The following is a 21,257-nucleotide window of genomic DNA, read 5'->3' on the forward strand; positions in this document are numbered from 1 at the left end:
CTAAAACAAAACTTCATAAAATTCTTTCTAGGTTTTCCCTATAATTAGTCTATCCATTTAGTCAAAGGTTAGGAAGGTTCTGCTTTGTCATAGATTACTCCCACCTTGTTTTTGGCTATATCTCACTGCTGTTAAACCATTTAATAAATAGTTGAATACTTGTATGCTAGTACAGTATTACAATTGTGAGTTAAATGTAATTATCTCAAAATTGCATTATTCTTCTTAATGTAGGTCAATCTTTTTAATAAAAATGAGTAATTTTCCATATTCTTGGGAAAGGGTAATGGTTGCTTTTGGCTGTTTATTTATATGTTTGTTTATATTTTCATGAACTTAAGATTTCCTTTAGCGTACTACTCCAGAATGTTTTGGTAGGAGATAATGAAAAAGAAGGTGTTTTTTTGTTTTGTTTTGTTTTTTTCTTCTTTGTCGACAGGCTGGAGTGCAGTGACGTGCTTTTGGCTCACTGCAACCTCCATCTCCCAGGTTCAAGCAGTTCTCTTGCCTCAGCCTCCCCAGTAGCTGGGACTGCAGACGCACACCACCATGCACAGCTAATTTTTGTATTTGTCTTAGAGACAGGGCTTCACCATGTTGGCCAGGAGAAAAAGGAGGTCTTATAAATAACTTAGTTATCTTTTTATTAAATTATTGTAATAATAACTCAGAGCAAAGTGGAAGGAAACTCTGGTAGTTTATTATTAATGAACTCTTAAAAAGAATTACATTTGCATACATTTAGTCTTTTTCTAAAACATTCATTAAAATTAAAACTTTTTGGTAAGGGAGATTACTAATGAAACAGCAGCAGCAGCAAAAAAAAAAAAAAAGGAGGCTTTGACTATGCCTTGGCAATGAGATGAATGCTAAGCCCTTGATGTATCTCTGTGCTGTATGCCATGAATCTGTTCTGAAAGCAGTTTGAAACAGGATCCCTTTGGCAATGCACCGTAATTCTAGGGCAGATCCATTTTAGGTATGAACTTTTTTTCTGCAGTATAATATACTTTTAAAGCTTTGATTGCATGTTTTCTTCAGGGAATAGATTATTCTATAGAAATAAGAATTTACATTAAGTTATATAGCTTATTTTATTTTGATCATATGGCTAAAATCCTTTAAATTACCTAGTATACTTCCTAGCATTCTTAACCTAAATTGAACAGACTATAACCTCTGTTACCAAAAAGAAAAAAAAAGAAATTGCCAGGCATGGTGGTATGTTCCTTGCAGTCCCAGCTACTCAGGAAGAAGAGGCAAGAGGATCTCCTGAGCCCAAGAATTCAAAGCTGTAGTGTTCTTTGCTAGTGCCTATGAGTAGCCCCTGCACTCTGGCCTGGGCAACATAGTGAGACCTCATCTCTTAAAAAAGGTCGAGGCTGGACATGGTGGCTCACGCCTATAATCCCAGCCCTTTGGGAGGCTCAGGCGGGTGGATTATGAGATCAAGAGATCGAGACCATCCTGGTCAACATGGTGAAACCCCATCTCTACTAAAAAAAAACAAAAATTAGCTGGGCATGGTGGTGCGCGCCTGTAGTCCCAGCTACTCGGGAGGCTGAGGCAGGAGAATTGCTTGAACCCAGGAGGCAGAGGTTGCAGTGAGCCGAGATCGCGCCATTGCACTCCAGCTTGGGTAATGAGCAAAATTCTGTCTCAAAAAAAAGCAGGCCAGGTGCGGTGGCTCACGCCCATGATCCCAACACTTTGGGAGGCCACAGCAGGCAGATCACAAGGTCAAGAAATCAAGACCATCCTAGCCAACATGGCAAAACCTCGTCTCTACTAAAAATACAAAAATTAGCTGGGCATGGTGGCACATGCCTGTAGTCCCAGCTATTCAGGAGGCTGAGGCAGGAGAGTCGCTTATGCCCAGGAGGCAGAGGTTGCAGTGAGCCAAGATTGCGCGACTGCATTCCAGCCTGGTGACAGCAAGACTTGGTCTCCAAAAAAAAAAAAATCCTTTTTCCAAAATAAAATTGTAACAGCAATATTTGGCCTTCTCTTGGGTTACCTGATTTTTAAACTACAGCAGAACTTAAAAAGCATGGGAGTTCAGGCAGTGAACAGTCATTTTGTACAGTCATTTGGCCTGTACTGATTTCATCTTTCACTCAACAACTCTTAGATCAGTATGAATATTAATTTATTATGATGGTATAATATGACAGTCTTACCTTTTGAGAGACGGGCAATAATGTGTAAATTATGAGCTCATGGTTATTGAGTTTAGTATGTAACATATATTGTATTTCCAAAAATTTACTCATCACTTCTGATAACTGTCTGTGTACCCTGGCAGCTAGTCTCCCCACTTCTAATTTTCTGCTTCTAATCTGCTCTTAGTTTAAAAATCAAGAATCTAATTTGTTGAAATTGTATTAAATAGGAGATTCTAGGGTGTTAAATTCCACTAAAGGCTTAAACATCACATATTTAATTGAGAAAGAATAAATTGTCACATTATCAACTGAATTCTGGATAATGTTAACTATATTACAACAAGAGTTCCAGATAATGCAAGAATAATCCAGGAAAGTGTTGGTATTAGTTTTAATTTATTCTATAATGCCTGAAGATTTTCCTCTGTGATATGCAGATGTCTAATCATAATGATATTTAAAGCACTATTTCAAGACTTTATTTTTAAATAACTTAGGAATCATTCAAAACCCTGTAATAAATAGCTTGGAAATGTTAATGGAATAAATTGAAGAACTGCTTTACAGTAATTTTGAATGTTTTACTGTCTTTATTCAGTCACCCACTGACTTCTTAACAGAAATTACAATCCAGCATCTTGATGTTAGGTTTATTTAGAATACCCTAAAAGCAGCATGACTCTCCAAAGGATCTAAACAAAGTAGGTTAGTAAATATTGGAAAGGTAGTTTATAATAAAGAAAATAAATTTGAAAGATGAGTTTTGAAAAAAATGTGGATGGGTGGATAGATCAGTCTCCATGGCCAAAGCTAGCAATGCAGAACTCTTACTCAGTCATCCTATTTCCTTGCCTGCCCAAAACATGTAGAGTAGTCCCTCATTATCTATGCGGGATACCGTCAAGACCCTCAGTGAATGCCTGAAACTGCAGAGTACCAAACCTGATAGCTATCCAATTTAATGCCTTTTCCGTCTTATCTGAACAAGTAGGTACTATGGCCATTAACTTTTGCAGTTTGAGGTATGACAGCAAAACTAGCATGAATTTATTTTTCATAATTTCATGGACAGAAGATTCATTCTTACCTTAGAGGTCAGCCACCTCAGCATATGATTTTTTTTTCTATTGTTAAGTTGAGAACTTTCACCTTTTCACTTAATGCAAGCATTTTACAGCTTCTCTTTGACGTATCCACATTACTGGCATCAGTGCTTTTGTGCTTTGAGGCCATTCATAATGGCAAAATAAGGGTGACTTGAACACAAGCACTTCAATACTGTGACAGTTGATCTGATAACGAGATGGCTACTAAGTAACTAATGGTGGGTAGCATACACAGTGTGGATACACTGGACAAAGAGAAGATTCATGTCCCAGGAGGGACAGAGAAGCATAGCAAGAGATGTCATCACTACTAGAACAGCACACAATGTAAAACTTATGAATTGTTTATTTCTGGAATTTTTAAATGCAGTATTTTCATAAAATATTGCACTGTTGACTGAGAGTAACTGAACAATGGAAAGCAAAATGTCCAATAAGTGGGACTACTATATTTAATTAGAATAAGGGACTTTGTCTAGAAGGGAGGAAATTGAAATCTCTCATTAGAATAATAAGTTTTTAAAGTTGATACTCCCACATCTTATTGGATATTATTTGATGTGTAAAGTTTTTTGGTTTTTAAAAAATAAACACTGATTTACCTACGACTATTTTAAAAGTATAATAATAAGCAAAGATTGCTTTGGCTATCTTCTAGCTTGTGGAGAGACTCCAGAGCAAATTCGAGCACCAAGTGGCATAATCACAAGCCCAGGCTGGCCTTCTGAATATCCTGCAAAAATCAACTGTAGCTGGTTCATACGAGCAAACCCAGGTGAAATCATTACTATAAGGTAATTCTACCTTTCTGTATTATTATATCATTTATTACAAAACATAAACTCCATTTTCATTTATTATCACAACATGCAGTAATATAAAAAGGTTTTTAAGAAGATGTAATAAAGAACAGCTATTGGTGTCATCTTAAAAGTAAGAATAACAACCCATCTGGTATGTGTTTTGAGTATTTCTAAGGGTGGTAATGTGTTTGCATTGAATCATCTATATTATTCTAAGCTACTTTTTAACAAAAGATACATATTTGCAAAATACCCTATTAGGATCAAGAATAATCTTTGGCAGTAGAACAAATAAACAAAACTCATTAATTCACTTGGATATCTAGCCCTTAACCTTGGTCTCATTAGTAGAGCCTTCTACCTAAATGAGTTAAAACACAATTGTCATGCATGTCTGTATATGTGTATGTATGTATAAAACTTGAAACAAACTGATAATGGAAAAATACATCTAGAAAAATCTTTTTTTATAACTCAAAAGAACATTTGTTAAAAATACGAAGTAAAAGGCATTCTTAGGGGAATAACCATAAATTTAAGATTCTAGGAATAAATGTGACATAAATAAGGAAGATTAAGATTACATTTTAAAACATTAGCAAATTACTTGCAGAGAAAAATGATACGGGAATAAGACAGTAAAGAATATATTTAGTAGAACTAGATATTGCTTGCTTAGGAAAATTGTATCAAGGCCATTAGGAAAAACATGCTTACCTACTGGGGGAAAAATACAGTGTGCCTGAACAAAGAACTGCAGTTGGAATGAAAACACAAATAAGAATGTCCTTTCCATCACAGAAAGAGTGTAGCACAAAGGCACCTTCAGCATGCTTTCATGTGTAACATTGTATGGATAGGAGGCATAGAATTTTAGATTTAGAAGAGACTTTGGAGATCATAAACTCACTCTTTGATTTTAGGTTTTCAAAATAAAGCTTATACATTTAGTCTACTTTCTCATCTTTTTCATCTTCCTTTTTTGTATTTATTAACTAATCAGGAAATCCCAGTCTCTTTTGAGGAGCATAATTGTCATCTGTCCCCTTTTTTGGTGGAAGCCATAAACAGGGGCCATAGTTTGTTTTCCTTTTATTTTTCTCTACCTTACATTACCTCTTCTGGAACCCTGGAGCTTGGCTCATACAGAAGCTGTTGTTCTCCATGCAAAGTGTTATTCTTTTGCCTGATTGAGTGGTAGAATGCACCATTAAGGTTATCTTTCTGCAACAGTGTCAGTATTGGAATGTAAATAATGTATCTATTTTCTGTTACTTGTAGTATGACTAAGTATAAATGTGTTTACAAAATAGCATTTTTACCACATATTAGAGTTTTTAGCATAAAACTAGAATTTATAGACAACTTTATATTTTAACCTAAAAATTAAACTTACAGCCTATAGCTTAGTTTTGTAAAACTTGAAAATCTTACCAGCACAGAAGAAATTGCATGAAAAACTGCCATCTGGTTTTGATCATGTATTGATTGGATCCTTGAGATTTCAAAGATACACTGAAAACCAAGCACAATACTGAAATGCAGAATAAAATTGAAGTGAACCCTTCAGCTAAAGGAAAATTTCCTGAATTCTAGAAAGGAGCAATGAATTTGGATGAATTTGTATTTATATAGATTTTAGTGATTGTTCAAATTCTTTACTGAAGTCATTATCATGGTAATACCATAACTTGAAAAAGATGACATACGTGCATATACACAAAGACAAGTTTTCTATATGATTATTGATACATAATCTTAAATGAGTCAGAAGAATCATATGCCATAATTAAATAGCTCTTTGACATACAAACGCATCAGTATTAGGAAATATTAATTTGCCATGTTAACAAGTGAAAATGAAAAGTATGTGATTGTCTAGTGTACATAGATGCTTTAAAGCAAATCAGCATTCATTCCTGAATTTAAAATAAAAAGTTCAAATTCTTAGTAAAATGGAAGTAGAGATTTTTAAAAATTTGGATAGAAGAGGGAAACTAAAGTTATGAAGTACAAACAATACTGAGAGCTATCTTTATAAAACTTGCTGAAGATGGTGAAATAAAGATATTTTTACTTCACTCCTCTCCCTCAGAACCCACTATAATCAGCAAAGGCCACCTTATCCATGGGGAAGAGAGGATTGAATCCTAGCACTCTACTTGAAGCTAAGGACTAGGGACAGGCAATTTTGCTCAAGACAACACACTGAAAAGTCTGTCACACACAAACCACAGCCTGAATTTTATATGGGGCTGAGAGCTGAGAGGGCATAACCTAAAAAATATGAATAACTGTGTCATCTACTGACTCCATGACAGGATCTTTAATTTTCTGAACCATCATTTAAGACCTGTTCTAGAATGTAGACCCAAGTAGGGGAATATAGAGGAAGAGAGGGTTAAAAAAGAAAGAAAACCCCAAAAAAACTTACATAAAATAAACCTGTAAACCAGAATTCTAGAATGTGTGAAAAAATTGAATGCTGAGAAAAACAGTCAAACAAAATTAAGTTGAAACTCAAATTTACTCCATACATTTTAAAATGTATTCTGTCAGGGAGTCTTTACTTAACTTTCTTTATGCCGCAAACACCTACTAGTCTGGTAAACCCTATGTATTCTTTTCTAGAATAATATGTTTAAATTCATAAAATATATAGAATTATAGCTATCAGATTTTAAAAATATTTGTAAAAAAGCAAAAAAATAATATATGCTTATTTATTAGCACATTAACAAAATCAAGTGATGGTTAATTTCAAAATAAAATTTTTAAGTGTAAATAGTATTTTTAAATATCTGTAAAAACTGAAATGTAACATAAAAGTATCTGTGATTTTGAATAGTGGTAGAGTCAGGTACTGTTAATACTGACATGGTTTGTTGTTTCTAAGTGAAGGAAATGTTAAATTTTAGTAAGAGGTTAGTGAAAATAAAGCTGTAAATTGGTTCCATCTTATTTGTGATTTTGAGGGGACAGGAGAAACACTGAATACTCTTTTACTTGGCCTTTGTTAGAAAAAAAGTGTGTTTTAGCTTTTTAATTAAAATATCAAAAGTTAGCCACTGATTAAAAATAGAAATAATATTGAGCATTTAAGACAGGAAATGGAACTTTAAAAATATATTCAAAAAAAGACAGAAGGTCAGACACGGTGGCTTCATGCCTATAATCCGAGCACTTTGGGAGGCCGAGGCGGCCTGATCACTTGAGGTCAGGAGTTTGAGACCAGCATGGCCAACTTAGTGAAACCTTGTCTCTACTAAAAATACAAAAATTAGCTGGGTGTGATGGTGTGTGCCTGTAATCCCAGCTACTCAGGAGGCAGAGGCATGAGAATTGCTTGAACCCGGGAGGTGGAGGTTACAGTGAGCCGAGATAAAGTGTCACTACACCTCAGCCTAGGCAACAGAGTGAGACCCTGTCTCAAAAAAAAAAAAAGTAAAGAAGGAAAATGAGAACTCTCTCCCAATTAGAAAGGTTGTAACACACTTAAAACCAAACTAATACAGAATGTCTAAAAACAAGGAGATGTGCCGGCCGCCGTGGCTCACACCTATAATCATAGCACTTTGGGAGGCTGAGACAGGCTCAGGAATTCAGGACTGGCCTGGGCAACATGGCAAAACCCTATCTTTACAAAAAAAATACAAAAAATTAGCTAGGTGTAATGGCATGTTGCCTGTAGTCCCAGCTACTCAGGAGGGGGATCACCTGAGCCCACGAGGTTGAGGCTGCAGTGAGCCATGAATGCACCACTGCACTCCAGCCTGGGTGGCAGAGTGAGACTTTGTCTCAAAAATAAAAACAAAAAACAAGATAGAAAAGGTTAGCTTTGGAGCTGCTCATCAAGAGAAAGCTAGTGTAGGAAGATTAATATTAGTTGTAATTGAGCTTAAGGCACAAAATATTAGCAAGAATCATGGTAATCTAGCAGGAAGATAAAACAGCAGTAAATTTCTTGTACCTACTTAGCCTAAAATACATGCAAAACAAAATGTGGAGAATTGCCCAGCAAATTTGACCAATCCACAATTGCAGTGGGAAATTTTTAACACACCTTTGATATTTATTTCAACAAAGAACACATATTTTTTTCAAAGATGTGGAACACTTATAAAAATTATGTTTTAAATCACAAAGGTACTCAATACATTTCAAAGATTCTACATCATTCAGATTGTGTTTTCTTACCACAGTGCAATTAAAATAAAGGAAAAAAATAACAAAACCTGTATGTTTAGAAATACATTCCTAAATAACTCCTGAATTAAAGAGGAAATTACAGTGGGACTACATATTTTTTAAATAGTCATAGTGAAAGTAATACATATTAAAACTGTTAGAATACATTGAAAGAATACTTAGAAAAGTTTACAGCTTTAATGCATCGATTTAAAAATTAGAAAATAAATAAGCTCGGCATTTAACTCAAGAGTTAAGGAAAAGAATTACAGGGTGAATTTTAAAGTAGAAGTAAAGACTAGAAAAATTAGCAATAAAATTCAATAAAACAAAAAGCTGACTTTCTGAAAAACTCAGGAAAATAGACAAAAGTCAAAGCAAAACTGAAGAAAAAGAGAAGATAAAAAGAGCAAAAGTGTGTATAATTATAAACATAAAATTTTTTAAAGTCGTAAGAAAATTTTAACCAGTTTTATGTTAGTACTTTTGTGCAAGTAGATTAATTGGATTATTTTCTAGAAAATGTATTGTTACCAAAATTGATTCAAGAAGAATTAGAAAACTGATGAAATCAGTAGCTGTTGACAAAATTGAATCAGCATTCAAAATAAGACTCTAGAACTAGGCAAGTTTGGCCAAATGAATAGCAAAGGAATTTCCTTAACCTGGTAAAGGAAGTCTGTTTAAAAATTTTAAAAAGCAAATTTAATGTCAAAGTTAATTTTAGCACCAAGGACCAAGATGAGAATGTGTGTTTTTACTGGTTATGCTAGAATTTCAAGTCAGTGCCACAGGTAGAAAATAGCCATATACAAAAATGGGAAGGAAGAGATAACTTTTATTTGCCAGTTATATGTTTGTTTTAAGCAGTTTAAAGCAAACTTAAGAGCACAGATAGAACAAAATGTCTTTAAATTGTATAAAGTACTATGTACAGAGCTTTGTGGTAATAGATTTTATTATCAACGTAAAATTAATTTCTAAGAAAATTTAAATGATTAAAAGTTTAGGAAACACTGATTAAACCAAAAACATTAAGAAATTGAAACTCTCTCTCTGACTCAATATATTCTATAATCCCAGCACTTTGGGAGGCTGAGGCAGGTGGATCACGAGGTCAAGAGATTGAAACCATCCTGGTCAACGTGGTAAAACCCCGTCTCTACTAAAAATACAAAAATTACCTGGGCATGGTGGCACACGCCTGTGTGTAGTAGTCCCAGCTATTCGGGAGGCTGAGGCAGGAGAAATGCATGAAACCAGGAGGTGGAGGTTGCCGTGAGCCGAGATCGCGCCATTGCACTCCAGCCTGGGTAACAAGAGTGAAACTGCATTTCAAAAAAAAAAAAAAAATTATTATGAAACACTAAAAAAACTAAAAAGTAGTTTTACTCATTCATTTAAAAACCTTAAATGAATTAGCAAACTAAATCAACTAGAGTATACATGAACAGATTTCTGTTATTCTAGACAAGTGCCCTGCCTTAATGGATCTTTTTTTTTTTTTTGAGACCTGTGTCTTGCTTTGTCACCCAGGCTGGAGTGCAGTGGCACCATCTTGGCTCACTACAACTTTCGCCTTCCAGTTTCAAGCAGTACTCCTGCCTCAGCCTCCTGAGTATCTGGGATTACAGGTGGATAAAAACTAAAACTCTGAAATAACTTGAAAAATAGTTGAACATATTTGGAATCTTTGGAAATACCAAGGTATTTTAGAGAGGACACTAAACGCACTAACATAAAGCAAAAATAATAAATTAGACTTCATCGAGACTAAAATTAAAAACCATGCCCAGCTAATTTTTGTATTTTTAGTAGAGATGGGGTTTCACCGTATTAGCCAGACTGGTCTCGAATTCCTGACCTCAGGTGATCCACACACCTCAGCCTCCCAAAATTCTGGGATTACAGGTGTGAGCCACTGCTCCCAGCCTTTGCCTTCATGAATCTTAAATGTTTAGTGGACTAAAAGTTTATTGAGAGATTCCCTAGTTTGAATGGGACTAGGCCTCCCATAAACAAGAGTTACCAAGTTTGGATAAAATATTCTAAAACCAACTATGTGAAGGTACTGGAGAGTAATAAGAAACTGGCAAAAACTGGAGAGAATTCCACCCCTGAAAGAAGGAACCACACTTGGTGAGATTCTTGCCAGTCTGTGTAGCATGGAGTAACCGGAACTTAAGCAATCACCATGGTCTTGTCAGTTTTAGGTGTCAGGATTCAGTTGAGGCTGCAACAACAGTAACTGGAACTTAATTAATAAGGTAACTCCTGGAGAGAGCCACAAGCTGGAAAGTAACTGCATTTAAATTATTCTCGAATCCTTAGCTGATGCTTGAATTGTGTGTGCTTAAAGAAGTCTCCAAGGAACCTGCTGGAAAGTAACAGCGGGAAGGCTGAAAAGACTGTCCAAGGATTTCAGCTGCTGTGCCCCACAGCTGACACAGCATGTAGAGTTTGAATCCTTTCTATCACAGGGGAGACTGCGTGTAAGGTTCTCAAATATCTTGAGATTTTTATTGAAACTCTGTGTCATACTTCACAAGTAAAGACAGTGTCCTTAAACTAAGAATTCCCCCTAAGACTAAGGGCAAAGCAGAAACAAACTCACTCTAAACAAAATGTAAAACCAAACCTCCATAATTTCAGGGTCATTAGACTAATATAACTGTGTGATAGAACAAAAATTAGTATCTTCTATGTTCTAGATAAATGTAAGAAAAAAAATCATTTTCTACTTGAAAACATACAAAAATTGTTTCATGTAAATCTCAGGCATGAATGCAAAAACTAAAACTCTGAAATACTTAAAAAATAGTTGAACATCTTGGAGATCTTTGGAAACACCAAGGTATCTTAGAGAGGACACTAAATGTACTAAACATAAAGCATAATAGTAAATTAGACTTCATCAAGACTAAAATTAAAAACTTCTCATTAAAAGCTTCCATTAAGACAATGAAAAGACAAACTATAAACTGGAAGAAAATATTAGAAATACACACATCTAACAAAGTACTGGAATCCAGTATATAAAAAGGATTTTATTTTTGTTTTTGAGACCGAGTCTTGCTCTGTCACCCAAGCTGGAGTGCAGTGGTGTGATCTCAGCTCACTGCATCCTCCGTCTCCCAGGTTCAAGCAATTCTCCTGTATAAGCCTCCGGAGTAGCTGGGTTTACAAGTGTGCGCCACCACACCCAGCTAATTTTTGTGTTTTCAGTAGAGATGGGGTTGCACCATATTGGCCATGCTGATCTCAAACTCCTGACCTCAAGTGATCCACACACCTCAGCCTCCCAAACTGCTGGGATTACAGGCATGAGCCACCATACCTGGTCAAGAATATAAAAAGGACTTTTATAATTAAGTTTTTTTTAAATGAGCAAAAGACATGAACAGATACTTCACAGAAGATATAAAAATGGCCAATAATCACAGAAAAGATGTTCAACAAATTTGTCTTCAGGGAAGTGCACATAAACCACAATGAGAGATGCCATTCCACACCCACCAATGACTAAAATGAAAAAGACTGCCCACACTGACTCTTGGAGAGAAAGAATGTGGATGTAGGTGGATATGCACATGTCTTACATAACAGATGTGCCCCCAAATAAGTTCGTGTTTATAATATGTAGAGTTCTTACATAAGAGAAATTAATGGATAAAGTATATAACAAAGCAATTTACAGTAAAAGAAATAGAAATATCCAGTAAATTGGAAAATTGGAGAAGTACTTCAATCTCAGTAAATAAAGACATGCAAAATAAAACAGTGATAAATCTCCTTTTTCTACCTAATTGGCAAAACATTTTTTAAAATAGAGTATTATTTTGCTAAACGTGTGGTGTACAATACTTTGGTACATACTCGGTAGAATTGTAAATTTGTATAAACATGTTTTGCCAGTGTCTGTCTGATTTAAAGAGGAATTATGTCTTTTAACCTAGGAATACTAGTTCTAGAACAGTTTGTCCTAGAGAAATACTTGTTCTTGTGTGTAAAAGAAATACGTATATGTATAAGGAGTTGTTTTTTTTTGTTTGTTTGTTTGTTTGTTTGTTTGTTTTTAAGAGACTGAGTCTTGCTCTGTCGCCCAGGCTGGAGTGTAGTGGTGCAGTCTTGGCTTACTGCAACCTCCGCCTCCCAGGTTCAAATGATTCTCTTGCCTCAGCCTACTGAGTAGCTGGAACTACGGGCACGCGCCACCATGTCCAGCTAATTTTTGTGTTTTTAGTAGAGATGGGGTGTCACCGTATTGCCCAGGCTGGTCTCAAACTCCTGACCTTCTGATCCACCCGCCTCAGCCTCCCAAAGTGCTGGGATTGCAATGCAAGCATGAGCCACTGCACCCAGCCAGGAGTTTTTAAAGCATTATTCATAATAATGCAAAACTGGAAACAATCAAATTGTCTATCAGAGTTGTGTTATTCAGAATACTTAAAGAAGAAACATTCTGGTATAATAATCCTTGGGTAATTAACTTTATTACTGCTTAGTTTAAGGCAAAATCGGGAAGATAAAATCAGATCTTCACTTTTTGTTGAGATGTGTTTGGATATTGTAAAACTGTATTTTGGTTTCTCTTTTTTGATAACCAGTGACTAATTTTCTATATGATTTTACTTGATGTTTTTGGCTTAAACTTATGCCCATAATTTATTAACTACAAGATAGTATTTGGCTATAAATTGATTTATGTAAAAATATATTCCCAAACTCAGGAACTTTTCACCGAAAACATTTTTCATATGTTCATTTTTTAAATCTTTTACCTTGCTCAGATTTGTCCTAATTACTCTCCGAAAAATGTCAGCTGCAAACTTTTCATTAAGCAAGTATTAATCCAAGAGAAGGCTAAGTTTCTCTGTGTTTACTTCAGTTCATCAGACTGGGGAGACGTGATTCTGGTTGGAACACAGAACAGTTTAGAATGTTCTGAGGTAGAAGTGGTCTTTCCCAACCACACACACACACACACAGAAGAAAACGAAAAGGTGCCAGTGTCACTTGTTTTTTAACATTATTTTGGAAACTGGCATTACTTATGAAGTAGTTTTCTACAGTCTGGGGAAGAAATACAAATATTAGGAGCATAGAAGTAATATTATTATTTCCTAATGATATGGTTGTATGCCTGGAAAACCCAAATATTATTTGCTAACGATATGGTTGTATGCCTGAGAATCAGTCAGTATATGGAGACTTATAATAATATCCTCAGTTACATTATAATAGGAATTTTTTTCCAAAATTGCCTTTTTAATAGACATATCTGATTTTTTCTTTTTTTCAGTTTTCAGGATTTTGATATTCAAGGGTCCAGAAGGTGCAGTTTGGACTGGTTGACAATAGAAACATTCAAGAATATTGAAAGTTACAGAGCTTGTGGTTCCACAATTCCACCTCCATATATCTCCTCACAAGACCACATCTGGATCAGGTTTCATTCGGATGACAGCATCTCTAGAAAGGGTTTCAGACTGGCATATTTTTCAGGTGTGTTTTTACAGAAGAAAGATAATTGAACTGAATTTTATGATAGTAACTGCTCTATCACTTTGGAGCTAGTCTTCTAAAAAATGTTTATTTAATTAGGAGTAGGCCCTTAAGGCAGCTGAGATTGAGGATTAGAAGCTAAAGTCAGATGCCCTAAAGCTGAGTCTCCAAAAGGTGTTTTGTATAATTCTAACAAAATGATTAACTTCGTATATACTAAGGTTGATTTTCTTTTTAAACAACTTAAATACATTTATTCTAAGAATAGCCTTTTTCTCCCTCAAGCGCTTACTCATATACAGAAAGTTACTTCAGAATGTATTTTTATGATAATTGTCATTGTTTTTATACCTCCAAAGAAAAGACATAACACATTTCACCTTCATAGTTTATAGTCTCAGAATAAAAGACATATTTCTTTTCTTAAGCTGTGGCTAAAAAGCATGACCAGATGATAGAAATGTGAATAATTCAGAATTAGTCCTTTCTTTTAGATCAGAATGCAAAGATCTTCATGGAATAATAATAAGCATTTAACAAATTGAATTGACGAGTAAGTGTGCCGTTTGAGTAAGTGTGCCAGTACTAATTTGTCATTAGAACCCAGCCTGTTAAATCATTCTGTTTATAAAGGTACATACACACATATGTTCAATTGCAGCACTATTCACAATAGCAAAGACATGGAATCAGCCCAAATGCCCATCAGTGATAGGCTGGATAAAGAAAATGTTGCTACATATACACCGTGGAACACTATGCAGCTCTAAGAAGAAACGAGACCATGTCCTTTGCAGGGACATGGAAGCCAGAGGACATTATCCTCAGCAAACTAACTCAAACAGAAAACCAAACACCACATGTTGTCACTTATAAGTGGGAGCTAAACAACAAGAACACATGGACACAGGCCCCACATTTACTGTGGCCAATCAGGGGAGGGTGAGGTGGTAGGGAGAGCATTAGGAAAAAGAGCTAATGCATACTGGGCTTAATACGTAGGTGTTGGGTTGATGGGTGCAGCAAACTACCATGGCACATGTTTATGTATGTGACAAGCCTACACATCCTGCACATGTGCCCCGGAACTTAAAAACAATAAACAATAAAATGATTATATATATATATATATATAAAAAAGAACCCAACCTATTGTTTAAAACTATCACTTGGGCTTTATCAACATTTATTATAAAAATATCACTTGCTGTTTTATATCTTTTAAAGATTATGTTCTTGTCTCCTCTTTCTATCTTCCTTCTACTCCATTTTCACAGGGAAATCTGAGGAACCAAACTGTGCTTGTGATCAGTTTCGTTGTGGTAATGGAAAGTGTATACCAGAAGCCTGGAAATGTAATAACATGGATGAATGTGGAGATAGCTCCGATGAAGATATCTGTGCCAAAGAAGCAAATCCTCCAACTGTTGCTGCTTTTCAACCCTGTGCTTACAACCAGTTCCAGTGTTTATCTCGTTTTACCAAAGTTTATACTTGCCTCCCTGAATCTTTAAAATGTGATGGGAACATTGACTGCCTTGACCTAGGAGATGAGATAGACTGTGATGTGCCAACATGTGGGCAATGGCTAAAATATTTTTATGGTACTTTTAACTCTCCCAATTACCCAGACTTTTATCCTCCTGGAAGCAATTGCACCTGGTTAATAGACACTGGTGATCATCGTAAAGTTATTTTACGCTTCACTGACTTTAAACTTGATGGTACTGGCTATGGTGATTATGTCAAAATATATGATGGATTAGAGGAGAATCCACACAGGCTTTTGCGTGTGTTGACAGCGTTTGATTCTCACGCACCTCTTACAGTTGTTTCTTCTTCAGGACAGATAAGGGTACATTTTTGTGCTGATAAAGTGAACGCTGCGAGGGGATTTAATGCTACTTACCAAGTAGATGGGTTCTGTTTGCCATGGGAAATACCCTGTGGAGGTAACTGGGGGTGTTATACTGAGCAGCAGCGTTGTGATGGGTATTGGCATTGCCCAAATGGAAGGGATGAAATCAACTGTACCATGTGCCAGAAGGAAGAATTTCCATGTTCCCGAAACGGTGTCTGTTATCCTCGTTCTGATCGCTGCAACTACCAGAATCATTGCCCAAATGGCTCAGATGAAAAAAACTGCTTTTTTTGCCAGCCAGGAAATTTCCATTGTAAAAACAATCGTTGCGTGTTTGAAAGTTGGGTGTGTGATTCTCAAGATGACTGTGGTGATGGCAGCGATGAAGAGAATTGCCCGGTAATTGTACCTACAAGAGTCATCACTGCTGCCGTCATAGGGAGCCTCATCTGTGGCCTGTTACTCGTCATTGCATTGGGATGTACTTGTAAGCTTTATTCTCTCAGAATGTTTGAACGAAGGTCAGTATCAAGACAGAACTATAGAGGTTATGCTCTCCACAATAAGAGCAGGCCCAAATATTTGAAACAAGTACTTTAATGATTAGCAGTATATTTTTGTTTTATATTAGTTTAGAAATGGATAAAGATTGTTGATGATATCTAAAATTATGTGAAAAGCCCAAGACTCAAAAGGCCAAACACATTACAAACTAAATATTTAGAGTTATGAGAAAAAGCCCATCTGTTTACCAGCTCCTGTTCTCAGATTAATCTGTTTTATAGGAATATTGTAAGCTATCGCTCTCAGTTTTAGTGTTTTAACCTGTATTTTTATAAATACTAATTCAAAAATTACAGATATGTAAGAACCTATGTTTAAAGCATATAGGTAAATAGAGAAATGAATAAGGCATAGTATTATAAGAAGTTTGCAGTTAGGAGGAAGGAGTTGGTGCATAGAGTAAGATGACAAAAGTGTAATGCTGTAAAGAGGTATAGAACAAAATGATACCAAGTCAAAAATACTTAATCTGATGAGGAAGGGATGTGGAAAGGCTTTAATTGGAGGGGTGCCACTTGCAATGTATGAGTAGAATATGATAGGGGAAAAGGTGTTGTTAAAGTAATAGCCTGGGAAAATATATAGAAAAAAGAAGGCCAGCATTGCTCAAAAAGTAAGCACATGGTTCAGTTTATCTGGAGCCCAGGATGCTTATGAAATGCAGATATGAAATAGGAGATACGATTGGAACACAAGACTAATGTCCTGGTGTAGAGTTCTGTGACAGCAGCACTTTAGAGTTCTCAGTTTAGTAAGAAATGGTTAACTGTTAAAGGGTGACCTTCAGAGTGAGTAGTTTTCAGTATGATGCAGGATAAATGGGAGAAGTTAACGCAGAGATTAACTTATCATCATCATACTGCATCATACTGAAAACTGTGGAGACAACGACCTTCAGTCCCAGGAGAGTTACAAGTAATAGATTTAACAAAGAACTTTTTATATAACAGATGGCTAAGATAATAGATGGCACACAGATGCACAGTATCATAATAATCATTACTGCATCTTTTTGTGTGTGTTTTGTTTGGTTTTTCTGAGATGGTATCTTGCTCTGTCACCCGGGCTGGAGTGCAGTGGAGCGATCTTGGCTCACTGCAATCTCTGCCTCTTGGATTCAAGCGATTCTCCTGCCTCAGCCTCCCAAGTAGCTGGAATTACAGGCACCTGCCACCACAGGCAGTATTTTTTGTGGAGATGGGGTTTTACTATCTTGGCCTGGTTAGTCTCGAACTCTTGACCTCATGATCCACCTGCCTCAGCCTCCCAAAGGGCTGGGATTACAGGTGTGAGCCACCGCGCCCAGCCACTGCATCTTTTCTTTGGGCAAGTATAAATGGCCAGAAAACTATTCACCACATTGCAACAAAAGAGCACAGTGAAGAGTCAGAGATCCTGGTTGGGCACAGTGGCTCACACCTGTAATCCCAGCACTTGGGGAAGCTGAGGCAGGCAGATCACCTGAGGTCAGGAGTTCGAGACCAGCCTGGGCAATAAGGTAAAACCCCGTGTCTACCAAAAATACAGAAATTAGCTGGGCGTGTTGGCACGTGCCTGTAATTCCAGTTATTCAGGAGGCTGAGGCAGGAGAATCGCTTGAACCCCGGAGGTGGAGGTTGCAGTGAGCTGTCCATCACTGTGCTCCAGCCTGAGCGACACAGTGAGACTCCATCACAAAAAAAAGATCTCAAGTTCAAGAACCAGCTATTCTAGAAAGGATATTGGTGACTAATTCCATTCTCATCTACAGAATAAATGTGTTGGACTTTATAAATAAAGTGTCTTCTGAGAGCTTTCAAATCCCGTCACCTAAAGTCTAGAGCATCTCCTCCCCAGTATTCTTTGGAGTTTAAAAATTTTGTGTTATTTCTCCCTTTACCTATTATAGGGATTTTCATTCAGTAAAACTCAGTGATCCAGGCTTTTACTAGTGTAAAGCCCCATGAAGACAGACTGCCTGCTTCAGCTTTGTATTCCCAGGGAGGGCAGGGATAATACATATATTCAGTAAATGTTGGTCAAATGACTAAGCTTTAAAATGATCAAATATGCCAAGATTCAGATTGTTTTAATTACTTAAAATAGAAAATTGTTCTTTTTGTTTGCTCTCCTTTTAATTTTTTTTATTTCCATCTACTCTCAAAGATCATTTGAAACACAGTTGTCAAGAGTGGAAGCAGAATTGTTAAGAAGAGAAGCTCCTCCCTCTTACGGACAATTGATTGCTCAGGGTTTAATTCCACCAGTTGAAGATTTTCCCGTTTGTTCACCTAATCAGGTATATTACGATAAGTAATTTCTGTTACATTTCCTCTTAAAATGAAATCTGTGCCTGTATATATGATAAAGCAAAGACCCTTGACTGTCAGAATTTTTGCAATCAAGTCAAGGATTTAAATGTATGGAAAATTTTAAATCATAGTTTTCATTATACTTTAATACTACAAACTACAAAAGTATATTTTTCATTCCACTGATTTGGTTGTGCAATTCTTAAGCATTTTACTGTTTAGGATAATTTAGTGCATTATAATTCAAAAGTAATAAGCTTGGCAAATTATTTTTTACTTGACCTGAACATCTAGAAGATTTAAGAATGAACACTAAAATTAATAAGCTAGTAATATAACATGCTAGATTAACCAGTTATAAGTAAAAGTAATTGAAATGAAGTTAACATTTCTCCCTCAGGAAAAACTTTTTCAAGCTGGATTTTCTAGTGTTCAACAATTTATAGCATTTTGTTTATATAGTAATTCCATATATGTTTCTGAATTCTTTAAATTTCTCAGCAATTAAAAAAATTTTTTGTAGTACTTAAAAATGCTGTTCATTGTAGGCATAAGGATTTATACATTTAAATTGTAAATTCATTCGAAAACATTTATAAAAATTGTTGTTCCCAGTATTATAATTAAAACTGATAAACATTGTTTTCCTAGTAATATAATTCTTTTCAAAATAGAATACCATTTCCTTTTTGGTAAATGTGATTTCTGATTACAGTTTGTCACCTTATTGTAGTCTTTTAGGAAATCTTCAGTGAGAATTTGTGGTTTCAAAACATTTTTTCCATATGTTATTTGTTAAGTAAATCATTCAGAAGTTCCACAGGTTGGAATTTTGTGTGCAAAGTAGGAAAAACCTAAGTTGTGGCTTCTGTTTATCAGCCCTGCTATGGGGAAATTTGTTTTTAGATAAGTATCAGATCATGGTTAATTTCATACACCTACTTCATTCTCTACCACTCACCACTCCTAAACCCCATAAAGTTAGAGGGAACACAGTCCACACAAGACTGCCCTCACTCCTGACACCAATTATAGATTCAAGGAGTTCCCCAAATCCCCTTCAGTTTTGATAATTTACTAGGAAGACTCAAAAAACTCACTGAAAGCAACTCACTTGCGATTAGTTTATTACAGGGAGAGGATACAGATTAAAATTAGCCAGGGGAAAAGATGCGTAAGACAAAGTTCAGAAGGGTACCTAACTTGGACCTTCCAGTTGTCCTTTCCTCATAGAGACAGGAGGGCATTACCTTGTCAACAGATGTGTGACAGTATGCATGGAGTGTTACCAACCAGGAAACCTCAGTGTCCAGAGTTTGTACTGGTGCACTAGCACATAGGCAGGATTGATTACACGTGTGGCCAATATCAATTTCTAGCCTTATCCAGAGATTGATGGACCCAAAGCCCTCACCCTGCATCACATTGTTGGTGTAGTTCAGAGCTTTCACTTTCACTGTTTGGCTGGTCCAAGGCCCCCAGGCAGAGACACTTCTTTCAGACAAGACAGTGGAAGGACTTAGAGATCACATACCAGAGGCCAAGGACAGAGGCTTTGGGTGAGGATAAATTCTTCATTACCTCACGCTACCCATTTCTCAGGTTATAGTTACCCTTGTGGGAGAATTCTACTTCAATGTTTTAAAATTAAATACGTTTATGGGTGGTAAGTTAGATTTTATTCATTTAAGGAGATTAAACTCTCAAGTTTGAAGCTTTTGGTAACAAATTATCAAATTTTCATAGCAGTTTTTGAAAAAATAAGTAATGATGTAATTCATCATCTCACTCAAAATAGAAATGCCTTTTGAGGAATGTTTTCTGCTTCATAAACTGAAGAAGTATATGAAATTATTCTGAAGTTATTCCTAGAACATTCATGAGATCCCCTCATAATATCTAATGTTAGATTGGCAATCCTAATTAAGCAAACGTTTAACTAAGTAGAGAGTTTCACCTCACTATGACAAAGCAGAATGTTAAAGTCCGTGTTAATGTATGTTGAAGGCATTGTTGATGTTGATGGCTAATTAGCAGCACAACAGAGAAGGACCTTAGGAGAAGAGCCTTTTGTTCATTGCTGGACATAATAGCATAGGGCACAACACAAAGCCTTACAGCTTGCATGCTCACTGTTGAGGAGCACATCTGCAGAAAAGTTCTTTAGAAATATGAACCACTTTTTCTTTTTTTTTTGTTTTTTAATTTGTAGTTAGGTACTTCTTAATTGGTGAAAAATCTCATCTGTATAGCAAATCCATGTGTGCTGATATCTAAATATCTTATTAACAATCTCTGCTTTACTAAAGCTAGACTACCAAGTGTTCCTACGATAGCAGCTTCTTAACTTTCCATAAATTATGTTCATGGCACTATGGAAAGGCCTATATGGAAATCATAAATAAATGCAATACCATGTAATCCCAGCACTTTGGGAGGCTGAGGCGGGTGGATCACGAGGTCAAGAGAACGAGACCATCCTGGTCAACATGGTGAAACCCCATCTCTACTAAAAATACAAAAAATTAGCTGGGCCTGGTGGTGCGTGCCTGTAATCCCAGCTACTCGGGAGGCTGAGGCAGGAGAATTGCCTGAACCCAGGAGGCGCAGGTTGCGGTGAGCCGAGATCGCGCCATTGGAGTTCAGCCTGGGTAACTAGAGCAAAACTCCGTCTCAAAGAAAAAGCAATACCAGTCACAAAGAGATAGAGAACATCTTCCTTATTTTCTGTCTTTGTTCTGTGAGGGGAAAAGGAAGAGGTGTGAGTTTTGGCA

The 21,257-nt window shown here is 36.2% G+C and overlaps 1 protein-coding gene across 3 annotated transcripts in view; it reads left to right on the forward strand.

The window, feature by feature from the left end:
• The window catches only part of LRP12 (LDL receptor related protein 12), a 96,602-nt gene that overhangs the window by 72,075 nt on the left and 3,270 nt on the right, over positions 1–21,257 (forward strand). For all 3 annotated transcript variants that reach the window (XM_035277622.3, XM_008983375.5, XM_017965640.4), the window contains 4 exons: positions 3,930–4,065; positions 13,565–13,767; positions 15,045–16,149; positions 18,338–18,470. In XM_035277622.3, coding sequence (XP_035133513.2) covers positions 3,930–4,065; positions 13,565–13,767; positions 15,045–16,149; positions 18,338–18,470 — 1,577 coding nt within the window. The remainder of the gene's footprint in view (positions 1–3,929; positions 4,066–13,564; positions 13,768–15,044; positions 16,150–18,337; positions 18,471–21,257) is intronic.

Source organism: Callithrix jacchus, chromosome 16 (assembly GCF_049354715.1).
Source record: "Callithrix jacchus isolate 240 chromosome 16, calJac240_pri, whole genome shotgun sequence".
NCBI lineage: Eukaryota > Metazoa > Chordata > Mammalia > Primates > Cebidae > Callithrix > Callithrix jacchus.